Source organism: Apteryx rowi, unplaced genomic scaffold (assembly GCF_003343035.1).
Source record: "Apteryx rowi isolate R43461 unplaced genomic scaffold, aptRow1 scaffold_8, whole genome shotgun sequence".
NCBI lineage: Eukaryota > Metazoa > Chordata > Aves > Apterygiformes > Apterygidae > Apteryx > Apteryx rowi.
In genome coordinates, this window is record NW_020451093.1 from 7245621 (window position 1) to 7264918 (window position 19298).

Here is a 19298-nt window from a genome sequence, read left to right on the forward strand (position 1 = left end):
GCCTCACAAAACAAGTGATAAAAAACCTTATGTTTAAATTCTCTCGTGCCTAGTCTTTAGATTAAATTTACTAGACTATGCAATATAGCTAGTGTTCCTTTGTTGTTTGGACTGCATAAATTAATAAGTATACTGTTAGCAGGAATAAAATAGCGGTGAAGAGCTGGAAAGCATCGTTCCTTAATACCTCAAACCTAGCTACCAAATTGCTACTGTGAACTCAACCCTACTTTTCATTTTTCATGTAAAATACAATCAACCAATGATTCTGAAACCTTTACAAAAAATGTGAGCTCTTGATAACAGAAATTAGGAAATGGATACATTTTAAAGCTTTATTATTAATTTTATAAAGTCAGGTCCAACAGTGTATTATTTTACTAGAACTTGTGGTATTTTTTATTTGTTTTCATGCACAGTGAGATTTTTGTGTAATAAAAAATGTTAATACAGTTTTTTCTGTTCAATGTAAAAAAAATAGAGCGTTTGGCATGTTGGCTGGCATGTCCGTGATCCACAAAGCCTTTGCTCTTTCGTAGTTAGGTCAAGTTATTTTGTCATGGTTGATGAAAAACCAGTTTTGTTGGGTTTTTTAAATTATTTTCTCTCTTTCTCTCTCTCTCTCTCCTCCTCCTCCTCCTCCTCCTCCTCCTCCTCCCGCCCGTGCCCACCACCCCAGTCCTGTTTGAAGCAGTCACTCTTTGGGAACTAGGCGTAAGAGTCCAGGACCCAGCATGTCGTAGAAGCTCCCCGTGCCATACTTGGCTGTGTACCGTTGCGCAGACAGACAGACAGACAGACATGTCAGAGACCTTTAGAAAGAGCCCAGATAGAGGTGGCATGCAAAAGAAGCAGTGCTGAAGAAATAAAGGAGTAAAGAGTAGGAGACGCATGCCTTGAGGACCTTTCCGTAGAAGACTGAAGGGGAAAAGTGGTGTTATACAGAGGCATTTGCTTAGCAGTCAGTTAAAGTTTGAGCCGAGGAAACTCCTGCCGACCTGTGAAAACCGTGCTGACTTGCGTTTCCCTGTGTTTGAATTGCAGGTGACATGTCATCTATAAACACTACTCTGAACAACCATCAGCTGAGTCACCTCCAGTCGCTCTTAAACAACAATCAGATGTTTCCTTCAAATCAGCAGCAGCAGCAGCACCTGCTCCAGGGGTACCAGAACGTGCAGGGCTTTCAGGGCCAGCCCCCGCTCCCTGGCCCGGCTAGCAACCCGAACCCCATGGCGTGTCTGTTCCAAAACTTCCAGGTAGAGAGCAAAATCAAATCGGTGTTCAAACAAATGCACAGCTCTCAGGAGGTAAAACCGGATCCTCCACAGTCTGAATTTTTGCTGAATGTGTAAGGCAACGTGGTGTACACAGTTGCTTGCCTCTTTCAGTAGGTTTTGCATTTTGCAAATCAGTATCGTTTGTTACTGAGATTTTATACCTTCTTTCTTAGAAGTTGGGTATAGTTTCTTTGGGGAAAAAAAAAAGTTATGCTCTGTATGTTGAAAAAATTATGCTATGCGTATTCTGACAGTTGCTATACCTTTTTAGCAAATTAATTTTCATGCTGAAAAGATGATCATAAATTCACTTTTAGACCCCTCTGAACAATTCAGTGGTGAAAAGTAAATATCGTTAGTATTTTATAGTAACTAGGAACTTAAAAGCTGATTGTAGGTTGCTGTATCTACCAGTTCTCTTATATTCTCCCTGAAATGGAATAGAAAGGCTAGCTCTGATTTAGACGGTGTATGCTGAAGAAAACAGCCATTGGGGTTAATATACAGTGACAAACTGTGCAGAGATGATACCTCTGTACTATCCGCCTAAATAGACAATCCTTCATAATGCAAGTTGAATTATTAAAATAACAAACTGACAGGAAGCATAGCAACCAAGAGAGGTAATAAAAACAGAGTTACAGTATGTATTTAGTATTATTCAATATTACTGTGGTTGCTGCAGAACCCGAAAGGTAAAGGCTGAAGCGTGCAAATACTAGTGCCAGAGAACGCTTTTACCCTCCAAGAAGGAAGAAGACGACGTGTCGTTTTCTCAGTGTAGACATTTCACTGCTGTTGCAAAATCACAGTCCCAAAATTGCCTGTTACCTTTCTCTGGTTTTGTATGAATTTTGATAGCTTTATCTCAGTTATTTTTGCTTCAGATGCTCAATTATATAAATACTTAGTAATGGTAAGTATTTAAAGGAGCTTTTGGAAATATTCTGCCCTTGTTACTTAAAGGTTTTTGTCATTGCACTACTATTAATATTGTTGTCTTCACTCCCTACATATGTGACAAGAAATATAAAAAGCACAGTTAGTTTAATCTGAAGGTTGCAGTTTACTGTGGCAGTGCCTGACATAATAGCTGCAATGCGAAGGGAGGCAGACGTGGTTTACAGGGACTGAAGTAAAAAGATATCCCATGAGAGAAGCACGTAAGAAAAAGGAAAAATTAGAAATGTTTGCCAGTTCCGAAAGGGCATTTCCGAAGTGACCTACATTCCACAGGTTCAAAGGGGACCGAACATAGAGGAGCCCAGAAGAGCAGGGAGAGAAGAAAAATTGGGGTCTGAAAAGGAACAAAAGAAAATAGCTGAGGACAGAAATATTGACCTTGGTAGAGTTGTTTAGGACTTGAAGGGAAAAGGGAGGATGCTGTACCTCATTCAGAAGAGGAAACCCTTGAAAGGACTCTAAAAGAGGAGACGGTAGTGTAGTCACAGCAGTGGATGGTAGGTTGTATCATTTCATGCAAATGAAATGCATGTCTATTTTGCACCGTGAGGCAAAGTCTAATAGCGAGGGGTTTTGTTTTCCTCTAAATTATGCTTTTTTTTTTCTATCTACTTTTTCAGCCTTAAACTTTGTAGCTGATGTATAACCAAAATCAGATTTTTTATGTATTGTAACCCAGGTCACCCTCCTAATTTTTAATTAAAACAAAACACAGTTTATCTATTGAAATGGAACTTCAAGCAGAATAGCAATTTCCATCTTTTTCTCTTTCTTTTTTTTTTTCAGGTGAGAATGCAGGAAGATGCTGCTGTCCTAAACAAAAGAATGATCACTCAAATGGGAATGACACCAGTTCCTGAGAGCTCCAACACTATGCTTCCTCCTTTCCAAGAAACATCTTGTGATTTGCAGCAAAGAACTGACCCATCTCTCGGACAACAGGCAAAGGATAACCTCAATGTCGCTGCTCAGGGTGATACATCGGTGGACGCTATCTACAAAGCGGTTGTAGATGCTGCAAGCAAAGGAATGCAAGTAGTAGTCACCACTGCCGTTAGCAGTACAACACAGATGAGTCCCATTCCAGCTTTGAGTGCCATGAGTGCCTTCACAGCCTCGATTGGTGACCCATTAAATCTTTCTAGTGCTGTCAGTGCAGTAATCCACGGAAGAAACATTGCCGTTTCTGATCATGAAGGTAGGATAAGAAACGCTAGAGGAACACGAATACTGAAGAATTCAGAACATGGTAAAAATTCAAGTGAAGGGGATGGGTATGAATATTACAAATCAACAAGTTGTAACACACCCAAAAAACAGTGGGAAGGGGAGCAGAGTCCTGTCAGTGAGATAAATAGATGGAAATGTGAGGAATTTCTAGACCACTCTACCCATATCCATAGTAGCCCTTGTCATGAAAGACCCAATAACATCTCCACACTGCCATTATTACAAGGTGAGCAGCATCAGATATTGTTGTCACAACGAAACTGTCAAAGTGATAAAATGTTGGAGGAGAATTTCAGGTATAACAATTACAAAAGAACTATGATGAGTTTTAAGGAAAGACTGGAGAACACTGTGGAACGATGTGCACACATAAATGGAAATAGGCCTCAACAGAACAGAGGATTTGGAGAGTTGCTGAACACTTCTAAACAAGACCTAATCCTGGAAGAGCAGTCTCCAAGTTCCTCAAATAGTTTGGAGAGTTCATTGGTGAAAGACTATATCCATTACAATGGAGATTTTAATGCCAAAAGCATTAATGGGTGTGTGCCTAGCCCTTCAGATGCTAAAAGCATCAGTAGTGAAGATGACCTAAGGAATCCAGATTCCCCTTCTTCAAATGAGTTGATACATTACAGGCCGAGGACGTTTAATGTTGGCGACTTGGTCTGGGGCCAAATCAAAGGACTGACTTCATGGCCTGGAAAACTAGTAAGAGAAGAAGAAGTTCACAATTCATGTCAACAAAACACTGAGGAGGGGAAGGTATATTTATATATATATATATGCACATATCTATCTATATGTCTGTGCACACATGCATACACCCACGCAAATGTTTATCAAAACTTTATTTTGGTATATTTTTCTTTCTTTTTTTTTTTTCCTTTGTCTCTTATTCTAGTAATACAAATTGCTTTGTTTCATATATATAACTTGAAGAACTGAGTTTATCCCATAGTTACCTAATGAGGAATTTCTATCAGTGCCATGAAATATGTTAGATTATGTTCAGGCCTAATTTTGCTTTACTAAGTAGTTTGTCCACAAAATACTTACAACACAAAAAATATTTGGCTTTAACAGAAAATTGTTTAACTTAGATTTTGTAATTACTTGAACTTCTGACTGTTTCTGCAGAAACTGCTCCGATGTGTAAGGTGTATGTAGACATCTAGAAGTGATGAAAACCGCAAAATGTAAAACTCATCTAACCAGAATGAAGAATCTGTAATAAGCAAAAGGTTGCTGACTGACACATACGCTTTTTGGCAGGAAATGTATAAGCTTTTCCTCCTTGACAGCAGGTTTGGAACATCTGTTAACGGGGAAGATACCACCTGCTTTAAAATACCATTTTAAAAAAATGTAAATTCTAAAAATGTGTAAACAGAAAACAAAGCTCTAATGAAATAACTTTTTCTCTCTAGCACAAAGAAATGGAACCACTTAAAAATTATATTGTCCTTTTCCCATATTCCTGCTGAACGTGGTGCATGAAAACCATCGCAGGAACGTGAGAATGGCCATCCTGAGCCAGACCAAAGTATTCCTTTCCCCAAAAAGCGGCCAAGAGCAGACATCCCAAGGAGAGCGCCAGCCTGCGTTGAGTGCTTCCCCCGCAGCACTCCCGCTCCGGCGGCGCGGGGCTCGGGAACTTGTAACCAAAGCTGCTCCTACTGCCCTTAGTAGTCACAAAGTCATCTGAGGCCGATGTGCGAATATCGTTTACCCAAGCGGTCCAACAGCTCCCTAACGAATTTGCGCTGTAAATTAACTGGGGCGATGCTTTGGCCAGAACAGGTTCGACCCTGGTTCAACACAACGTTAGTCTCCGTTTTCAGGTAGCTTCCTCGGGGGTGTTGGTACCTGCAGAGCTTTCGAAGAGGTCCTCTCCGAGCCTTCGGATCTGAAGTTCTTACTTTAGGGAAATCAGCCTGCTCTAGCAACAGTGTTTGCATGCCGAGGAGCTCACTCTTTAAAGAGTTAGATCCCCGAGTTATAACACACGCTTTTAAAGTATAGGCAAACATTTCTTAATAAGGCAGACCACAAACTGTAAACGATTAAATAAAAATGGAAAAATTAAGAGGTGAACAACCTTGCTGTCCTGTATGAATTACTGGTGCCCTTCTTACGCTGCATGGATGTTCCAAGTATGTGTTAACGTCACAAAATTAATGCATATCCATATTTATAAGATTGTTTTTAATACATTTTAAGAGCTCACATTTTTATAACTTTTGTAAACTGCAGAAAATGTTCACATTTGCATTCCTTAGCAGTTTTATAACTTCTCACCACTTTGTGAGTACGAAAACGTATAGTTGCTTTTGTGCAAACCTACATTCTACCTACCTTAATTTTGTCTCTCTCATGTAATATACATTTGTTGCATAATATAATATTTAATGGCATAGATTTTATTATATACTGGAAAACAAACAACATGGAAGCAAGCTATGGATCCCTTCTAAACTGTGCAAGTGCACGTATTGCTGCTCGTGCAGCACCGCAAGGCAATTTGGAGGCAGCAAGAGAGACTGCTTCAGGTTCGTCACCACCAGGTCCCACGTGATGGAGCACCTTTAGGTTCAGAAGATCTTTCATTTAATCCTAATAATAAAAAGTATGTCTAATTTTCTCCAACAAGAAATACAGCATGAATTACCATTCAGAGGGCAGGATTTGAGGTTGAAAGCTGGGATGTAAGAGAGTGCAAGAGAGGTGAAAATAAGTACGAGCAAAGACGTGCGTTTCTAGCGGAGCAGCGGCAGGAGCTCTCGCTGCTGGTGGCCGGCGGTGGCGGTGCTCCGGTGCCCCGGCAGTGTGCTTCCAGCTGCAGAGGTGCCGGCGGCCTGGTCTGCAGCAAAAAAAAAAAGGAAAAAGAAAAAACTTGCAAAGCAAATGCTCTTCAGAAATTCTGCGCTTCAGGAAATCCCGAAAGGCTGGAATTCGTGATGGGAGTCGCTAGTAGCGGTCTTGAAAATTGTATTTTCTGAGGAGGCTTCTTAAAGCATCTTATTTAAGTATTTGTATAATCAAATGTTAATTCCTTATATTGTGGCATCAGTTTTCCTGTGCTGTGGGGCTTCGTTGTGCGTTGTGTGTTCTCTGCTCTCTATATCATATATGAATTTAATTTTTACTTCCATTTAAAAGAATTTGGGTACTAAATGTAAGAATATTGCTATTTGAAGAGCAACCAGAATGGTGTCTCCGACAGGAGAAGGGAGAGAGGTTGAACGTGCCTTTTTCTCCCAGTGAACGCTTGCGTTTTGGTTGTTGGAAAAGTAAGGAGGAATCTGCAGGAAGTAGAGCAGTGGCAGCAGAAATTCCTGAAAAGCACACAGCTAGGTGGATAAATATTTAGTGTCTGGGGGAGGGCAGCGAAAGCAGATGCCAACAAAATAAGGGCTACCTTAAAAAAGAGAGGAAAAAAGCTATGGCGAGACCTGCCTGAAGAGGAGACCCTCTGGGCTGTCTCTTACTGCCTTGTACCTCTAGCTGGGCTTTTGAATACACAGTTTTAAAACCTTTTTCCGATTTGTATTTATTATTTAGTGTTGTAATGGTTTATTGTAAACAAAGGCCTATGACATTATAACTCCAATATATCCAACCTGTTTGCTTTCGATACCAGGTTAAGTTAGCAATTTGATCCTACTTCTTCAAAAAAGTAAGTGCTAGCAGACTTTTCTAGTGTTCTACCATCGTGCAATTCAAAAAATTAAGGTATTGATGCCTGTTCAGTACTAAAGATTTAAGTCCCTTGTTATCCAAACATCATATGAACTCTGCCTAAAACCAGTTTACCGTTAAACTTTCTTATATATCTAATGGCAGGCATATGCAGCCTTCTGCAAAGTTTGCTGCTTATATGCACGTATCTGTCATGGATATGGATACTCTGCAATTTAGTGCTCATTTATATCTCTGTCATGTAGTACAGTTTCATAGGTAAAGGCTCGGACTAATTATATTATTTCCCTTTAATTCTGTCCAGGTTGAAAATTATAAGATTTTTCTTTAGCTATTCTTCAAACATCCTATAAAAATAAGGATTGAATTACAGCTATAGTGCGTTGCAGACGTGGCTTCCCATAACGCGTTTTAACTTAGGACATGTAAGGCAACGTATGCATTTCTGAGCTGGGCTGTTCATCCCCCGAGCGCTGCGCGCCTTCTGTGCTCACGGTTATCCGTAAAACCCCCCCAGCTCCAGGCGGTTATTTTGAGTAGATAGTGTTTCATATGCGCATTTGCATTTTTACAAAGTCCGACTGTGGAATGAATTATTTCAAGTATCTGCTGTCTTATATGAAAAGTAAGCATAATTTGAAGGGAAAGGTATATTTATTTAATTTGGTGATCCGTGCTGTCCACAGTACAATCTGTCGTGTAACCGAATCCGTTTCATGAAAATGGAAATCTTGCCTCCCCATGTGCCGGCTGCACCGACAGCGACGGTTCTCTTGCAAGTCCCCCAAACTGCAGTATTCCCAGGTTTCATTATCAGATGCAGAAGTTCAAGACATGTTAAATTTGGTCTAAGAATTTATTATATTTAGCCTGATTTCTAGAGACTTTGACAACTTGCTCACCCATTAACTTCAGGTCGTCACTTCTGAAAATCAGTTTCATTGTGAATATAAATTATTTAGTAATTGAAAGGTTGGGTTTAGAGGGAAGTTGCATTTAAATTTCTTTTTAAGATTGTACATAGGCATGCTTAACAAATTTATATTTATTGATTTAATTTTCTTGGTGTCAGAATACAAGCTGTACTTATTATTAATGAAACAAATGTTATATAAAGATCTTGTGAAGTTATGCAAGGCTTAAAAATGAGCCAAGCAAAATGCAACGCTACTAACAAAGAAAAGGAATTTTTCAGTTCTTTTTTTGGTCAATGTAGAAATGACTGAACCAAGGCAAAATAAGATGCAGAGTTAACGGGGCTAATGCAGATGATACAATCGTATAGATATAATTCATTTTCTTTCACGTTTGTATTGTTTACACTAGTAATAGCCGCTACCTCTGCAGCGGTGCCGTGGTTATGTGCAGTGGTTTCTGTCCAGGCTGCTTGTAAGATTATATTCTGGCTGATTTCAAGAGGACTTAAATGTCCAGTTGAAGTACTTAAAATACCAGTTCGGCCACCCTTTAGAGCACGTGCTCAGATGCATTCCTGATTCAGCAGATCACTGAAGTATGTACTTAAGAGGAAGAAAAGACCTTTATCCGAACCGAAAAAGTAGCTCACTAAAGCAAGCTCTGGTTAATGCCTGAACAAAGCTTTTTAGGGGCTGTGGGTTGGTTGGTTGGTTGGTTGTTTTAACTTAATTTACGCGTTTACGGTGGCTCTTCTGCAAAAGGGATGAATTTGGGCATGTCATTAACAGCATGGTTGAACTAAGGCCTGAAATGCTTTACCTGGAAATTTGAGGCGATGTAAAACTCTCTAATGTTGATGGCATCTGTAAAACTTGTATCATGTGTACTGGAGAACTTAATATTTTAATGCATTCCAAGTGGTCTCAAGCGTGTAAAACTGTGTAAAATGTGAGTACAGAGTATGAGACTTAAACAGTGTTCATATTAATAATACAAAGAAAAAGTAGATTTTTTTTAAATATGATTTTCCTTCTTAATTTTGTTTTCCTAGATGTCATGTTTTTACTTTTTGTATTTCTATTGCTAGTAGTGTGGACATGTAGAGAAATTATATACATATACATATGAGGGGGTATGTACAGGTACACATTAGTCCCTTTTTTGCTGGGAAGGTTAGTGTTTTATAGATGCAGTGAAAATTAGGCTCCATAAAAAATGCATGTCTAGCAGTAAAGTAAAAGCAGTGTTTAATAATTGCAGGTCTGGGTAATGTGGTTTGGTGTTCATACCTTCACTCAGGTGGAGCCAGAGAAGTTGAAGACACTAACAGAAGGTCTAGAAGCCTACAACCGAGCCAGAAAAAGGAACAGAAAGTAAGTAAACGCTCGTTTATTCACTAGTGAAATGGAATAATTGAATTATTTTGCTTCCTGAGGCTTGCATTTTGGAGAGCTCAGCAGACCTGCAAACCCTGAGAGCTGATTTTCTGAATTCCTTATGTTGGTTATGATAATTGTCCGCGCTCTCTGATGTCTGCATTTTTGTTGCATCGCCTGATGTTTACAGTGGCCTTTGGGAAATGCCAGCGCGCCTGTGCGAGCTCTCACGTGCAGGACTGCGATTTACACCTGCAAGCAGCTAACGCCCCGAAACCTTCCTGCCTAAACCTGCCTTTTAAGGAGAGCTGCCCCTCTTGCCCATTGCCTCCCCTCCGGCAGCCCGACCGCAGGCAGAGCCCAGGCTGACTCGGATAAATCCGGTGGTTTTCGCAGTCGTGAGCAGCGGCCGGGACTTGGCGACGCCTGGCTGCGTTCAGCCCGGCGGCTCCTCCGGGCAGAGCCCAGGCAGGCACGTGGGAGCCGCTTGGGTTTAGCTCGCCTTTCCCCCTTGCTTACTGTTTTACAAGGACAGAAAAACTGTGAAATACGAAGTATCAGAGCAGGAAACGTAGGCATAGACCGAAAGGGGAAAATGAAGTTGATTTTAAGAGGAGAAAATTCCTGACAGCTATAAAAGGGTAGAAAAGTGGAAATTGCACGGTGATTGCAGTTGTTCTAGGATGCTGGGTTTTACCTACTGCTGCAGCAGCAATGTCTGTCTTTGAGTCTGCGGGGGAACGTGAAGCCCTGTCAGCTTGCAGTGCTCGTCTTTACAACAATAAACACAGACTTAAAGGAATTAAATAATTATTTGTCTTCAGCTCCTTTTAAGGTGTAAGCTTTTCCTCTATTTATATGTCATGCGGTGCTCGAGAGAAATATTCTTAATGCCAGTGAGACAATGTTGGTTTTTTTTTCCAAGATCACCCTCAAAAATATTTTACTGCTTTTTTTAAGCGTGTGTGGTGAGAACAGGAAAGTGCTTTTGGCAACTCCTCAGTTATCTGCTGTTGTCTCTGAAGCAAAATATGCGACTCAAGTAAGGTGACACCATGAGCAAATTTAAAGAGGTGTAAAAGATGAAATAAACAGTACAATTTAAGAAAAACTCCCATCTTCTGATCTGCATGTGTATATTTAGCAGCTGCAGGGAATTGTCTGGAATTTCACTCAATTCGAGGGCCATTTTTTGAGGTGTCGCTGATTCTGTCCCGCTGCTGGTGCAGGGGGAAGCAGCGGCTGCTGTTGGTGGCATCTGGTTGCCCCTTTTCTTAGGGTTGCTTCAGCCTTTGCATACATTTCTGTCCGTATTTCTGCTTGCACATGTTTCATGGTAGCCGTTCAAATCTTTTGCTTTTTCTTCGTGAACTGGAGGGGAGCCCCTTCCTCTCTTACCTGTTTACCGTCCTAAATTGATCTGAAAAACTTACTAATCTCCTTGTGGTCTTTTCTGTGGTGTATGTCTCTGCGGTACCTTGCATTGTCACCCATGGCTCCAAGCTTTTTGGAACATTTAAATTAGTTGTAGGTGTTACGCGTGGAACACAGCTCCTTCCTATTAGTGTCCGTTGCCATCGTGAGCATAAAGTGCAAGAGCTCAGCCCTTGGGCACGTCCCGTCCTGGCGCCTACCTGGGCACTTGTGTAATAAAGAATACACAAGTAAAGAACCCAAGGAGAAGTTTGTTTTAGGAGCATGAACTACATCGCATAGGTTGAACATCTTCGGCAGAGCAAGGTTAGAGTCCAGATCCTCAACGTGACCTTGGGATATCTCAACCCCCAAATCACTCCTGCTGTTCCCACAGTTCCTTGCCTTGGGTCTAGTGCGTCTTCCAGTTTTTGCAACGAATTTTATTTCCGGGACTGCCGCAATAATCTCCTTCGCTGCACAGTCTTGACTCAGTCTCCAGACGTATGCACATTAAATTAGGAGGAGGTGGAAAAAATGTCTGTGAAACTAAAAACTGTATCATAGTGTGGATGGTAGTAAGGGGCAATTCAAGTTGCACAGAAAACCCTAAATACAGTATTTGTGAATTTTAAGTGTTAATCTCACATTAACTGTTAGTTTTTTTAAATGGGAATGTTTTGCGTGTTCAGTTTCTTAAGTTTTCAAACAAGTAGCCAGAAAAAATGTCATTGTAGCACATTTGATCGGCGTAGTCAGATGCTTTAGATCTGCTATACGTAGAGCTTTGCCACTTCAAGTATAATCCAGAGCATTTTGTGTAGAACTTGCCTGGAAAACGGTGCGGTGTTTTGCGTGGGGATTTCTCAGAGGAATGATACGACTCCTGAATGGTTGTACTTGCTCTAGGCTCTATAGGAAGATGTACTCTGGTACAAACCGCTCGTCCTTCCCAAGCTTTCTCAGTTCCTCCTGGTCATGACCTTTCTGTCCTTACTGGGACTGTGTCTTTCGGCTTCAAGCCAGCCATGACGTAGCAGCTTCCTCACCTGTCCAGCTGTATCTCTGCTGCAGTAGCTGCTGGAGTCTTCCCTTCTTAATGCCTCGTCTGGTCCAATTTTTGTTCTTCCCAAGCTTCATAGTTTTTTATGTTCCTCTGTCTACTAGTGTTCTCTGGTCCCACTGCGTGCGAGTATCTCTTGAGTGTCTTCATCCAGTACCAGGTTCTCCTGCTCCTGTGGTTTCCTGTCCTTCTGTGTTTAGTTCTCACTCCAGGCTGCTCTTTTGTCAGGAATGTGCTTTTTAATATCGCCATCATTGCCATCCCTACCATCCATCCAGATTTTACCAAGTTTTTTCAGAATGCAGGTTGAGCATGGCTTATTCATTTGGGAGTTAAGTCTGTGACGTCCCTCTTCCTATGGGCCATGTGCCATCTTCAAAGTTGAACAGGACTTGAGTAGGGGAAGAGCTATTGCATCTCTTCCACTGCTTTTCCAGCTTCCAGCTCCAGTCAGTCTCCATCCTCTACCTCAGTGTGTCTGTCCGCTCTGCGTTTGGATCTAGTAGCTGCTTCCACCATCCTGTCTGGGTCGAGCACGGTGGGTCCACATCAAGGTTCCCTGTTGCCAGTGCCAGAAGCCCAGAGCAGTGATCGCAGCTGAAGTCTGGCACATGCCCACTGTGGGAAGGAGCTTCAGAGGTTCTTACCTGTTCAACTCAAAGAAGTCACATTCAGACTTCATTCTGATACAATTTGGTAAAAATTTAATGGGCTCTAGCGCAGAGGATGAAAGGAGCACTTCTGACAAAACAGCTCTCCTCTCTGCCTGCCAAATTTACATTCCCTCTCTAAAGCCGTCGGCCGTTAGAGGCTTTCAAAGAGATTAGGTGATGGGTTTTTAATAAGAAAAAGAAAGTATTGCTAGAATCTTTTCAATACAATTTAACAAAAATTGTGATATTCACAGATTTGTTTGTATCACTAGAGACCTGATGTATATATTTATTTGAAATTAAACTTTCAGGCTTTTAGCTAAAGTGATTTGTCTGCAGTAAATAGATACGTTAGTGATGGGCACTTCTAAAACTTTGATTTGCTCAGTGACAGATCATCTTCTTCATGGTGCAGTGTACACAGCAATAGTGTTTTAAGGCTATAATTCAAATGATCATTTTTATATTAAATACTTTCAAATGGCTGTTTTGCCAAATAGCAATAATTTTCATAGACATCATAATAAGGGTGGAAGAGACCTCGAGAGGTCATCTAATCAAGCTCCTACCCAAAGGCGGTATATTAAGAAAAAAATTTGAAAAAAGGCTATTATGTAATGCTTCCTATGATTATTTTAATTGCTAATGTTGTTTCATTATGACGATGAAAATCAACGTAATGGAGTGACATCCCTCACTTTTGGGTTTGCCATACTTTATAGCAAGTTCATGGGAAAAAATACATCACTAAGGAGGATCTCTAAGGCTTTATTGTTTTAACTGAGAAATTATGCAACTGTACCACACCATTTTAAAATTTCCCTGCATTCTGTTAGGACTGATTGCTACTGAAATGCTAGATATTCTGTTAATGCCATACTAAGCATCAGCTCAAATGCAGTTCTGTTAAAACAGAAATTCAAGTTTTTAATGTCAATACAGAATTTTTGACATTTTGAAAACTAGTGGTATGCACACCTGCGGAATAAAGTATTTAAAAATTGCAATTTCTTTTAGTTCTCATTGGAAGCTTTAATTGATGCACCAATTCTTCGTATACGCACGTTTATCCTTGGTCTAATGCCATTAAAATCAAATGTGTTATAGCATGAAGTTTCTCTGTACTGTTTGTAATGAACTTCAATTAATTTAATATTGAATTTTAGGCAAATAATGTTATTGAAAAGCACTTCATATTGGGTTTGCAAACACTGTTTCATTTTAGTTCTCCAATAAAAAGGGAGATTGTGTTAAGTAGTGGAAAAAAATTAGATATAGACATACTGGGCTGCTGATAGAGCAGTTGACTAAAAAACTTTGACTGAAAAACGTAACTGACCCTCTGATCTCCCATCTTTGATCTCTCAGCTGTACTGATAGTTTTGAAAATCATTCTGCTGAACTAGGGGGACGGAGTTGCTGCAGAGCAATGCTGTCTGCATCGTTTGTCCCTGCTGCCACTTCTTGAATCTCTTGCCAGTGCTCTTTGTCACTATGGATCTTTTAAGTCCCAGGGAAGAACGTCCAGGCTGACATGACTATCTTTCTTTCTTTGAAGGGAAGATTTTTTAGAAAGCACCTGCTTCTGTGAAGGTCATAGATGGCCAGCGAGCCAGACCACCAGTGTCAGCTTGGGACAAGCTATGTTGTTTCCTCTCTGTGCCATAATCTTGCTTTAAGACGCTAGGCAGCACTCTTGCTCCTCCCCTCACTTCTGCATCTCCAGAGTTGGGATAATAGCACTTCCCTGCTTCAGAAGGGTGTTGTGATGGATGCTCACAGAACTGTCTCTAATCCCCAGGACAGTCCGTCTCCCATCGCATATTCAGCCATTTCTCTTCAAGTTCATTGTTCTTCTAAATGTCCCTGTTGAGTTGGACTCATCAGAATGAACCAGCCCATCTTTTAAGCACAGATCCTCAACAAGCTGTCAACAAATGATGGTCACTTGTGCTTAAGCACTATTTGCTAGCTTGCAACTCTGAACAAGAAGCCATAGAAGTATGACCCATAGTGCTGAGTATGGCGCTTAAGAGGGGAAAATTCTTTAAATAAATATACATAAATCAGAAATGTCAGTGTAATACTAGATGTGGATGGGGCTACCCAATGACTTGGGGTAGCTTTAGATTTGGAAGAGGAAACTATTCTGCCTCCCTTCCCTCAGCTGAAGGCTCCCTCTGGGAACAGTTACCGCACCGAGGTTAGCCGCCTGCTCTGCATCTCCATCCCTCTGTTAACTACGAGGGAAACCCTGGGCATTCACTTTCTGTATTTATCGTAGCCCTCAGTGGGCTGTCTTTCCAGGGTAAAACTGCAACGTTTGAGAGGAACAATGTGACTTCTCTTCCTCCGGGTAATTAAAATTAGAAGGGCTATTTAACTTTGAGCTTCATACTTCGGGTAAGAGGAAAACTTTGCAGAACATGCACTGATTTTTCAAGAAGCTATTAGCAAACATACTTAGTCCTTCATAAATGTATTGCTGAAATGCAACTGCCAGTACAAAGTAAATGCAGCGTGTAATATGGTGTGGGAAGCGGGCAGAGGCAAGCAACACTGCGGGTTTAGTAACACTTCAGGTCTTTGAGAAAGTGCAGAGCAGCTGGAGAACTCTTCTTGTGCCTACTGACTGCTCCTCACCAAAACCCCTGAGAGCCTGATGCTCGTTGCTCTCCTAATCTAGCGACAGAAGGAAAGGCACGTTGCACAAAACACCGTGTTTTTATGTAAATATAATATAATAGTTCAAGATTGATATGTTACTGTGCGGTACTCTTGCTTATTATTCGTGGCTGTAGTCTATGTTGTGGCTATTGTAACTAACAACTCATTGAAGTGCTGTCCTTAATTTTTCTTTTGTCATTATAACACAAGCTTTTAATTTACATAATACTGTGTATAGGTCTGATTTTGCTATTTGTACTATAACTACCTGGGAGGCTGAATACAGTTAGTAGAATATGTCTGATGAATGCATGTGTTTCTTTATTATGAATCTTAAAGGTTTTTTCTGCAACTAAGAATTACTGATAGAATTAATTTTTTCTTCCTAGAAGTGGAAAGCTAAATAACCATTTAGAAGCTGCTATTCATGAGGCCATGAGTGAACTAGACAAAATGTCTGGGAATGTAAGTCTCTCTTCATGTTAGCAATAATCTTTTCATTTTTCTATGTTTGTGCATGTGTGTCAAATTGAAGACTGGGAGTGCTGTTTTGGATTGCTTTTTAATATAAATTTTGTTTGTATTTTCTAAAATGATGTGGAATTTTCAGTATTACTCTTGCATTAAAAACTGCAAATGTCTAATCATTCTGAAAAGCTGGAAAAGATGTATAGTTTTAGTTACATTGCCAATTATATTTTTTACAAAGATAGATTCCTGGACATACTTTTTATCCATGCAGCCTGAAAATATTTGGATCAGTTCCAGTCCCGCTCATATTCCTTGGTTTTCTCTGACTAGTGGTGCAAAATCAGGCTCATTTGTTTTTCAGCTGACTAGCAAGTTACTGAAACTGCATTTAGAAATATCATTCTTTTGCTTGTAACACTCTCTGAGTAAACTTTCTCTCTTGTGAAATGAAAGTTATTGTCATTGAAGGTAAGTTAAAAAGAGTATTCCTAATATCAAATCTAACAGTGCTGCTTTTTTAAATATTTACACTGTTATTTTGCAAGCTCAGAATCTTTCTAATTTATAAATTGATTTATATGATGTACTGATCTTCACATCACAAACATGCCTATAATTTCATTAAAGCAGACTTAGAAATGCATAAAAGGGTATCAGAGTGCATGTGACATAACGTGTATCTCATAACATATCATTGGCAGTTATTCAAATTATTAATTATAAAACATTTGAACGCATAAAAGGTTCTTTTTGCTGATATTTGATGCTCAGTACTGAAGATACTTGGACACCCGCATATTTAAAAGAATCAGTAAACCCACTGATTGTAGCCCTATTGCAAATAAAGTCAAACTGTGAGATCTGTTCACGGCCCTCGCATCTTCTGTGTCTGTTACGCCACAATTTAAATGTCTGGGCTGAACAGTTCTACCGATACCAGTTCCATTGCTTTTGTTTATAAAGCCGGTATTAATCAGAACTGTATGCTATATGCATTTTAACTAAGATATAAACTGGCTCGGGGGAAACTGCTGCCATTTGGCTTTGCTGATCTGGTTGTTCCTAATGCAGAAAAGCCGATGTGCCAGACTGTACGTCACTAAATAGTCTTGAATTGTGTTTTAATTATCTTGTCACAAAATTTGTAATCAGGGTTTATTTCCATGAATATTATGATGGAAACAATCGTAGGGAATCAACGGTTGTTCTCGTTGTAGTGACTTGCATTTTTTTTCAGCTACTGCTGTTCAGATGTCAGTTGTTTTGAATGAAAAGCATGTGCAAACAGGATAATTAGCTTAAAGCATTATCTCTACTGTAAGAGCCATTAAATATACAGTAAATATTAGCTCTCTGAAGGCATTTGGAAAGGAATCCAGGAAACAATTTAACACATTGCTCAAGGATTTGTTATTTTTGACTGACTGCTATTTGCAAGCTGAAAACTGCTCTTTCTCAAACACAAGCTCACTTCTACCAACAGATGGTGGTGGTATCCCACGTTAGGCAGTAATGCGTTCTCACACGTCGTCTCTTCTACTCGTGTTGTGCTTTTTATTGAGCAGTCGATGAAAAAATATTTCACATTCAAATAAATCTAGTATTTGACTTGAAACTGAAAATTTCATTTTAATGTTAAATGAAAACAGTTTGCTGAACGTAGCTTGTTCATTAATAATGCTGCCACAGACCTGAATTTGACCTCTCTCATTTTTTGCACGTTAGCAATATTTGCTGCCTACCTGCTTCTTACTTTATCACTATTGTCACAGTGATTTATAAAGATTTGTCTCATAGCGTTTGACGTTATCACGCTTTTGTTGCGCGCTCAATGTAGTTGGTACCTGTCTCCAAGGTGGCAGAGGTTTGAGACGCCCAGGTTGTGGCATCCAGGAGATGCACAGGTTGTGGCAGTGTGTTTTAAAGTTCTTGGGCTTCCTTTTTATTCCGGCTTCCATCTAAACATTAAATAATAAGAACCGTTTCATGAGGGCAGTGTGATAGCATCTCAAGCAATCCTGTAACTCATTTGTTACTGACTGGTTACTTTGCCTGATGTTCGCTGCTAACTTGTAAATATACTTACTTTTAGGTCCACCAAATCCCACAGGGAGACAGACAAGTGAAGCCTCCAAAACCCAAGAGGAGGAAGATCTCTAGATAACATTGAATGTCTTTGTTACTGGTCCAGTGCTTATCGACATGACCATGCACATAAGTCTGTGTGTAGGTATTGATATAGACGTGGTTATATCAATATTTATATGAGGACAGATAGATACCATCACAGGGTGCTACGTGGATTAGTGGTACAATATTTTTGATGATTAGGAGGGATAGTGGTTGCTGGATAAGCCAATCAGAAATCTTGAAAGGTTACAGTAACAATGTCAGATGATTACTGAAATTTTTTTCTATAATACTAAAATTGTGATTATAAGAAATAGTCCAAATGTTTCTGAGAAATTTTCATTGTGTATATAGATAATACAGAATTTCATGGTGATATCTGAAATGTAAATATTGTACAATATTGTCATGTACAAGCGTACCTAATGCACACTTTATCTTTTATTGTACAAAAAAATAGTGTACAAAATTCTTTGGTTTCTATTGAGTACACATACAAGAGACTACCAGTGTAAAGTGATAAATAAAAATACAGCCTAAATGCTTTTATATGATAATGTAAAAGATGCTGTTTTTGTATTTAACAGCAGAGAGAAGGCATGATTATGTAATACCTTAATTATGACATACACTTCACGCCACTGAGTGTTCATTTATATTGTCTGTTTGGAATGAACCTTGCCTGGAAGTGCTGTACTCCATTTCCGGTCTCTGTAGGAGAGCGCAGCCTTGCAGATTCCCAAAGGGATGTGGGATCACAGGTCTAATTAGTAACTCAAAGGCTGCAACTGTTGGTTGCATTTTCATTTACTTAACTTTTGAAGTAGAATGCTGTAGATTTTATTAAAAAAAGAAAAAAAGTAGATGGACTATTTTAGTCAACCATTTCTGTAGTTAAAGTTTCATAGCCACCTGATAAACTAAACAGTTTGTATCCCCAGTAACATTGAACCCTCCAACACCCCTAGATTTATTAGCTTAAATTATCTAACTTCATTAACCATCTTGTTTACTTTTAATGGGGCAGAAGCCCTATTTTAATAACGTGATCAGTACTGATTACAGTTTGGTTTTGCAGTAGAATGAGAGGGCATGCTCCACAGTGTTCATAAAAGTAATTCCAGTATCCATCTTACAGTGTTACTACGAAAAATTAAGGGTGGCTTACAAAACTATTAGCAACAGTAATTTCTATCAGTATTATGTAACATATCAGATTTATTTTATTTAAAAAGAATTATTTATACCATTAACAGATTCTTATATATATTAATGTGGCTGAAATGTGCAGGTTAAATCTATTAACCAAATTATTTATGTTATATTAAGTGAGAAATGTGAAACATATGTAGAAAAAAATTAATACACTACAGATTTAAAAGTCTAAAGCTATGAGCCATTATAAAATTAACAAACGGAAGTGTAGCACAAC

General features: G+C 39.5%; 1 protein-coding gene across 12 annotated transcripts in view; it reads left to right on the forward strand.

Moving 5' to 3' along the window:
* Positions 1–18415, forward strand: part of MBD5 (methyl-CpG binding domain protein 5) — a 98811-nt gene extending 80396 nt beyond the window's left edge. For 10 of the 12 annotated variants that reach the window (XM_026089048.1, XM_026089050.1, XM_026089049.1 and 7 more), the window contains 5 exons: positions 1045–1259; positions 3030–4238; positions 9354–9466; positions 15655–15730; positions 17829–18415. In XM_026089048.1, coding sequence (XP_025944833.1) covers positions 1045–1259; positions 3030–4238; positions 9354–9466; positions 15655–15730; positions 17829–17900 — 1685 coding nt within the window. In that variant the 3' untranslated portion in view covers positions 17901–18415. The remainder of the gene's footprint in view (positions 1–1044; positions 1260–3029; positions 4239–9353; positions 9467–15654; positions 15731–17828) is intronic. The other 2 variants (XM_026089056.1, XM_026089058.1) reach the window with 1 other exon arrangement.
* Positions 18416–19298: the final 883 nt, after the last annotated feature.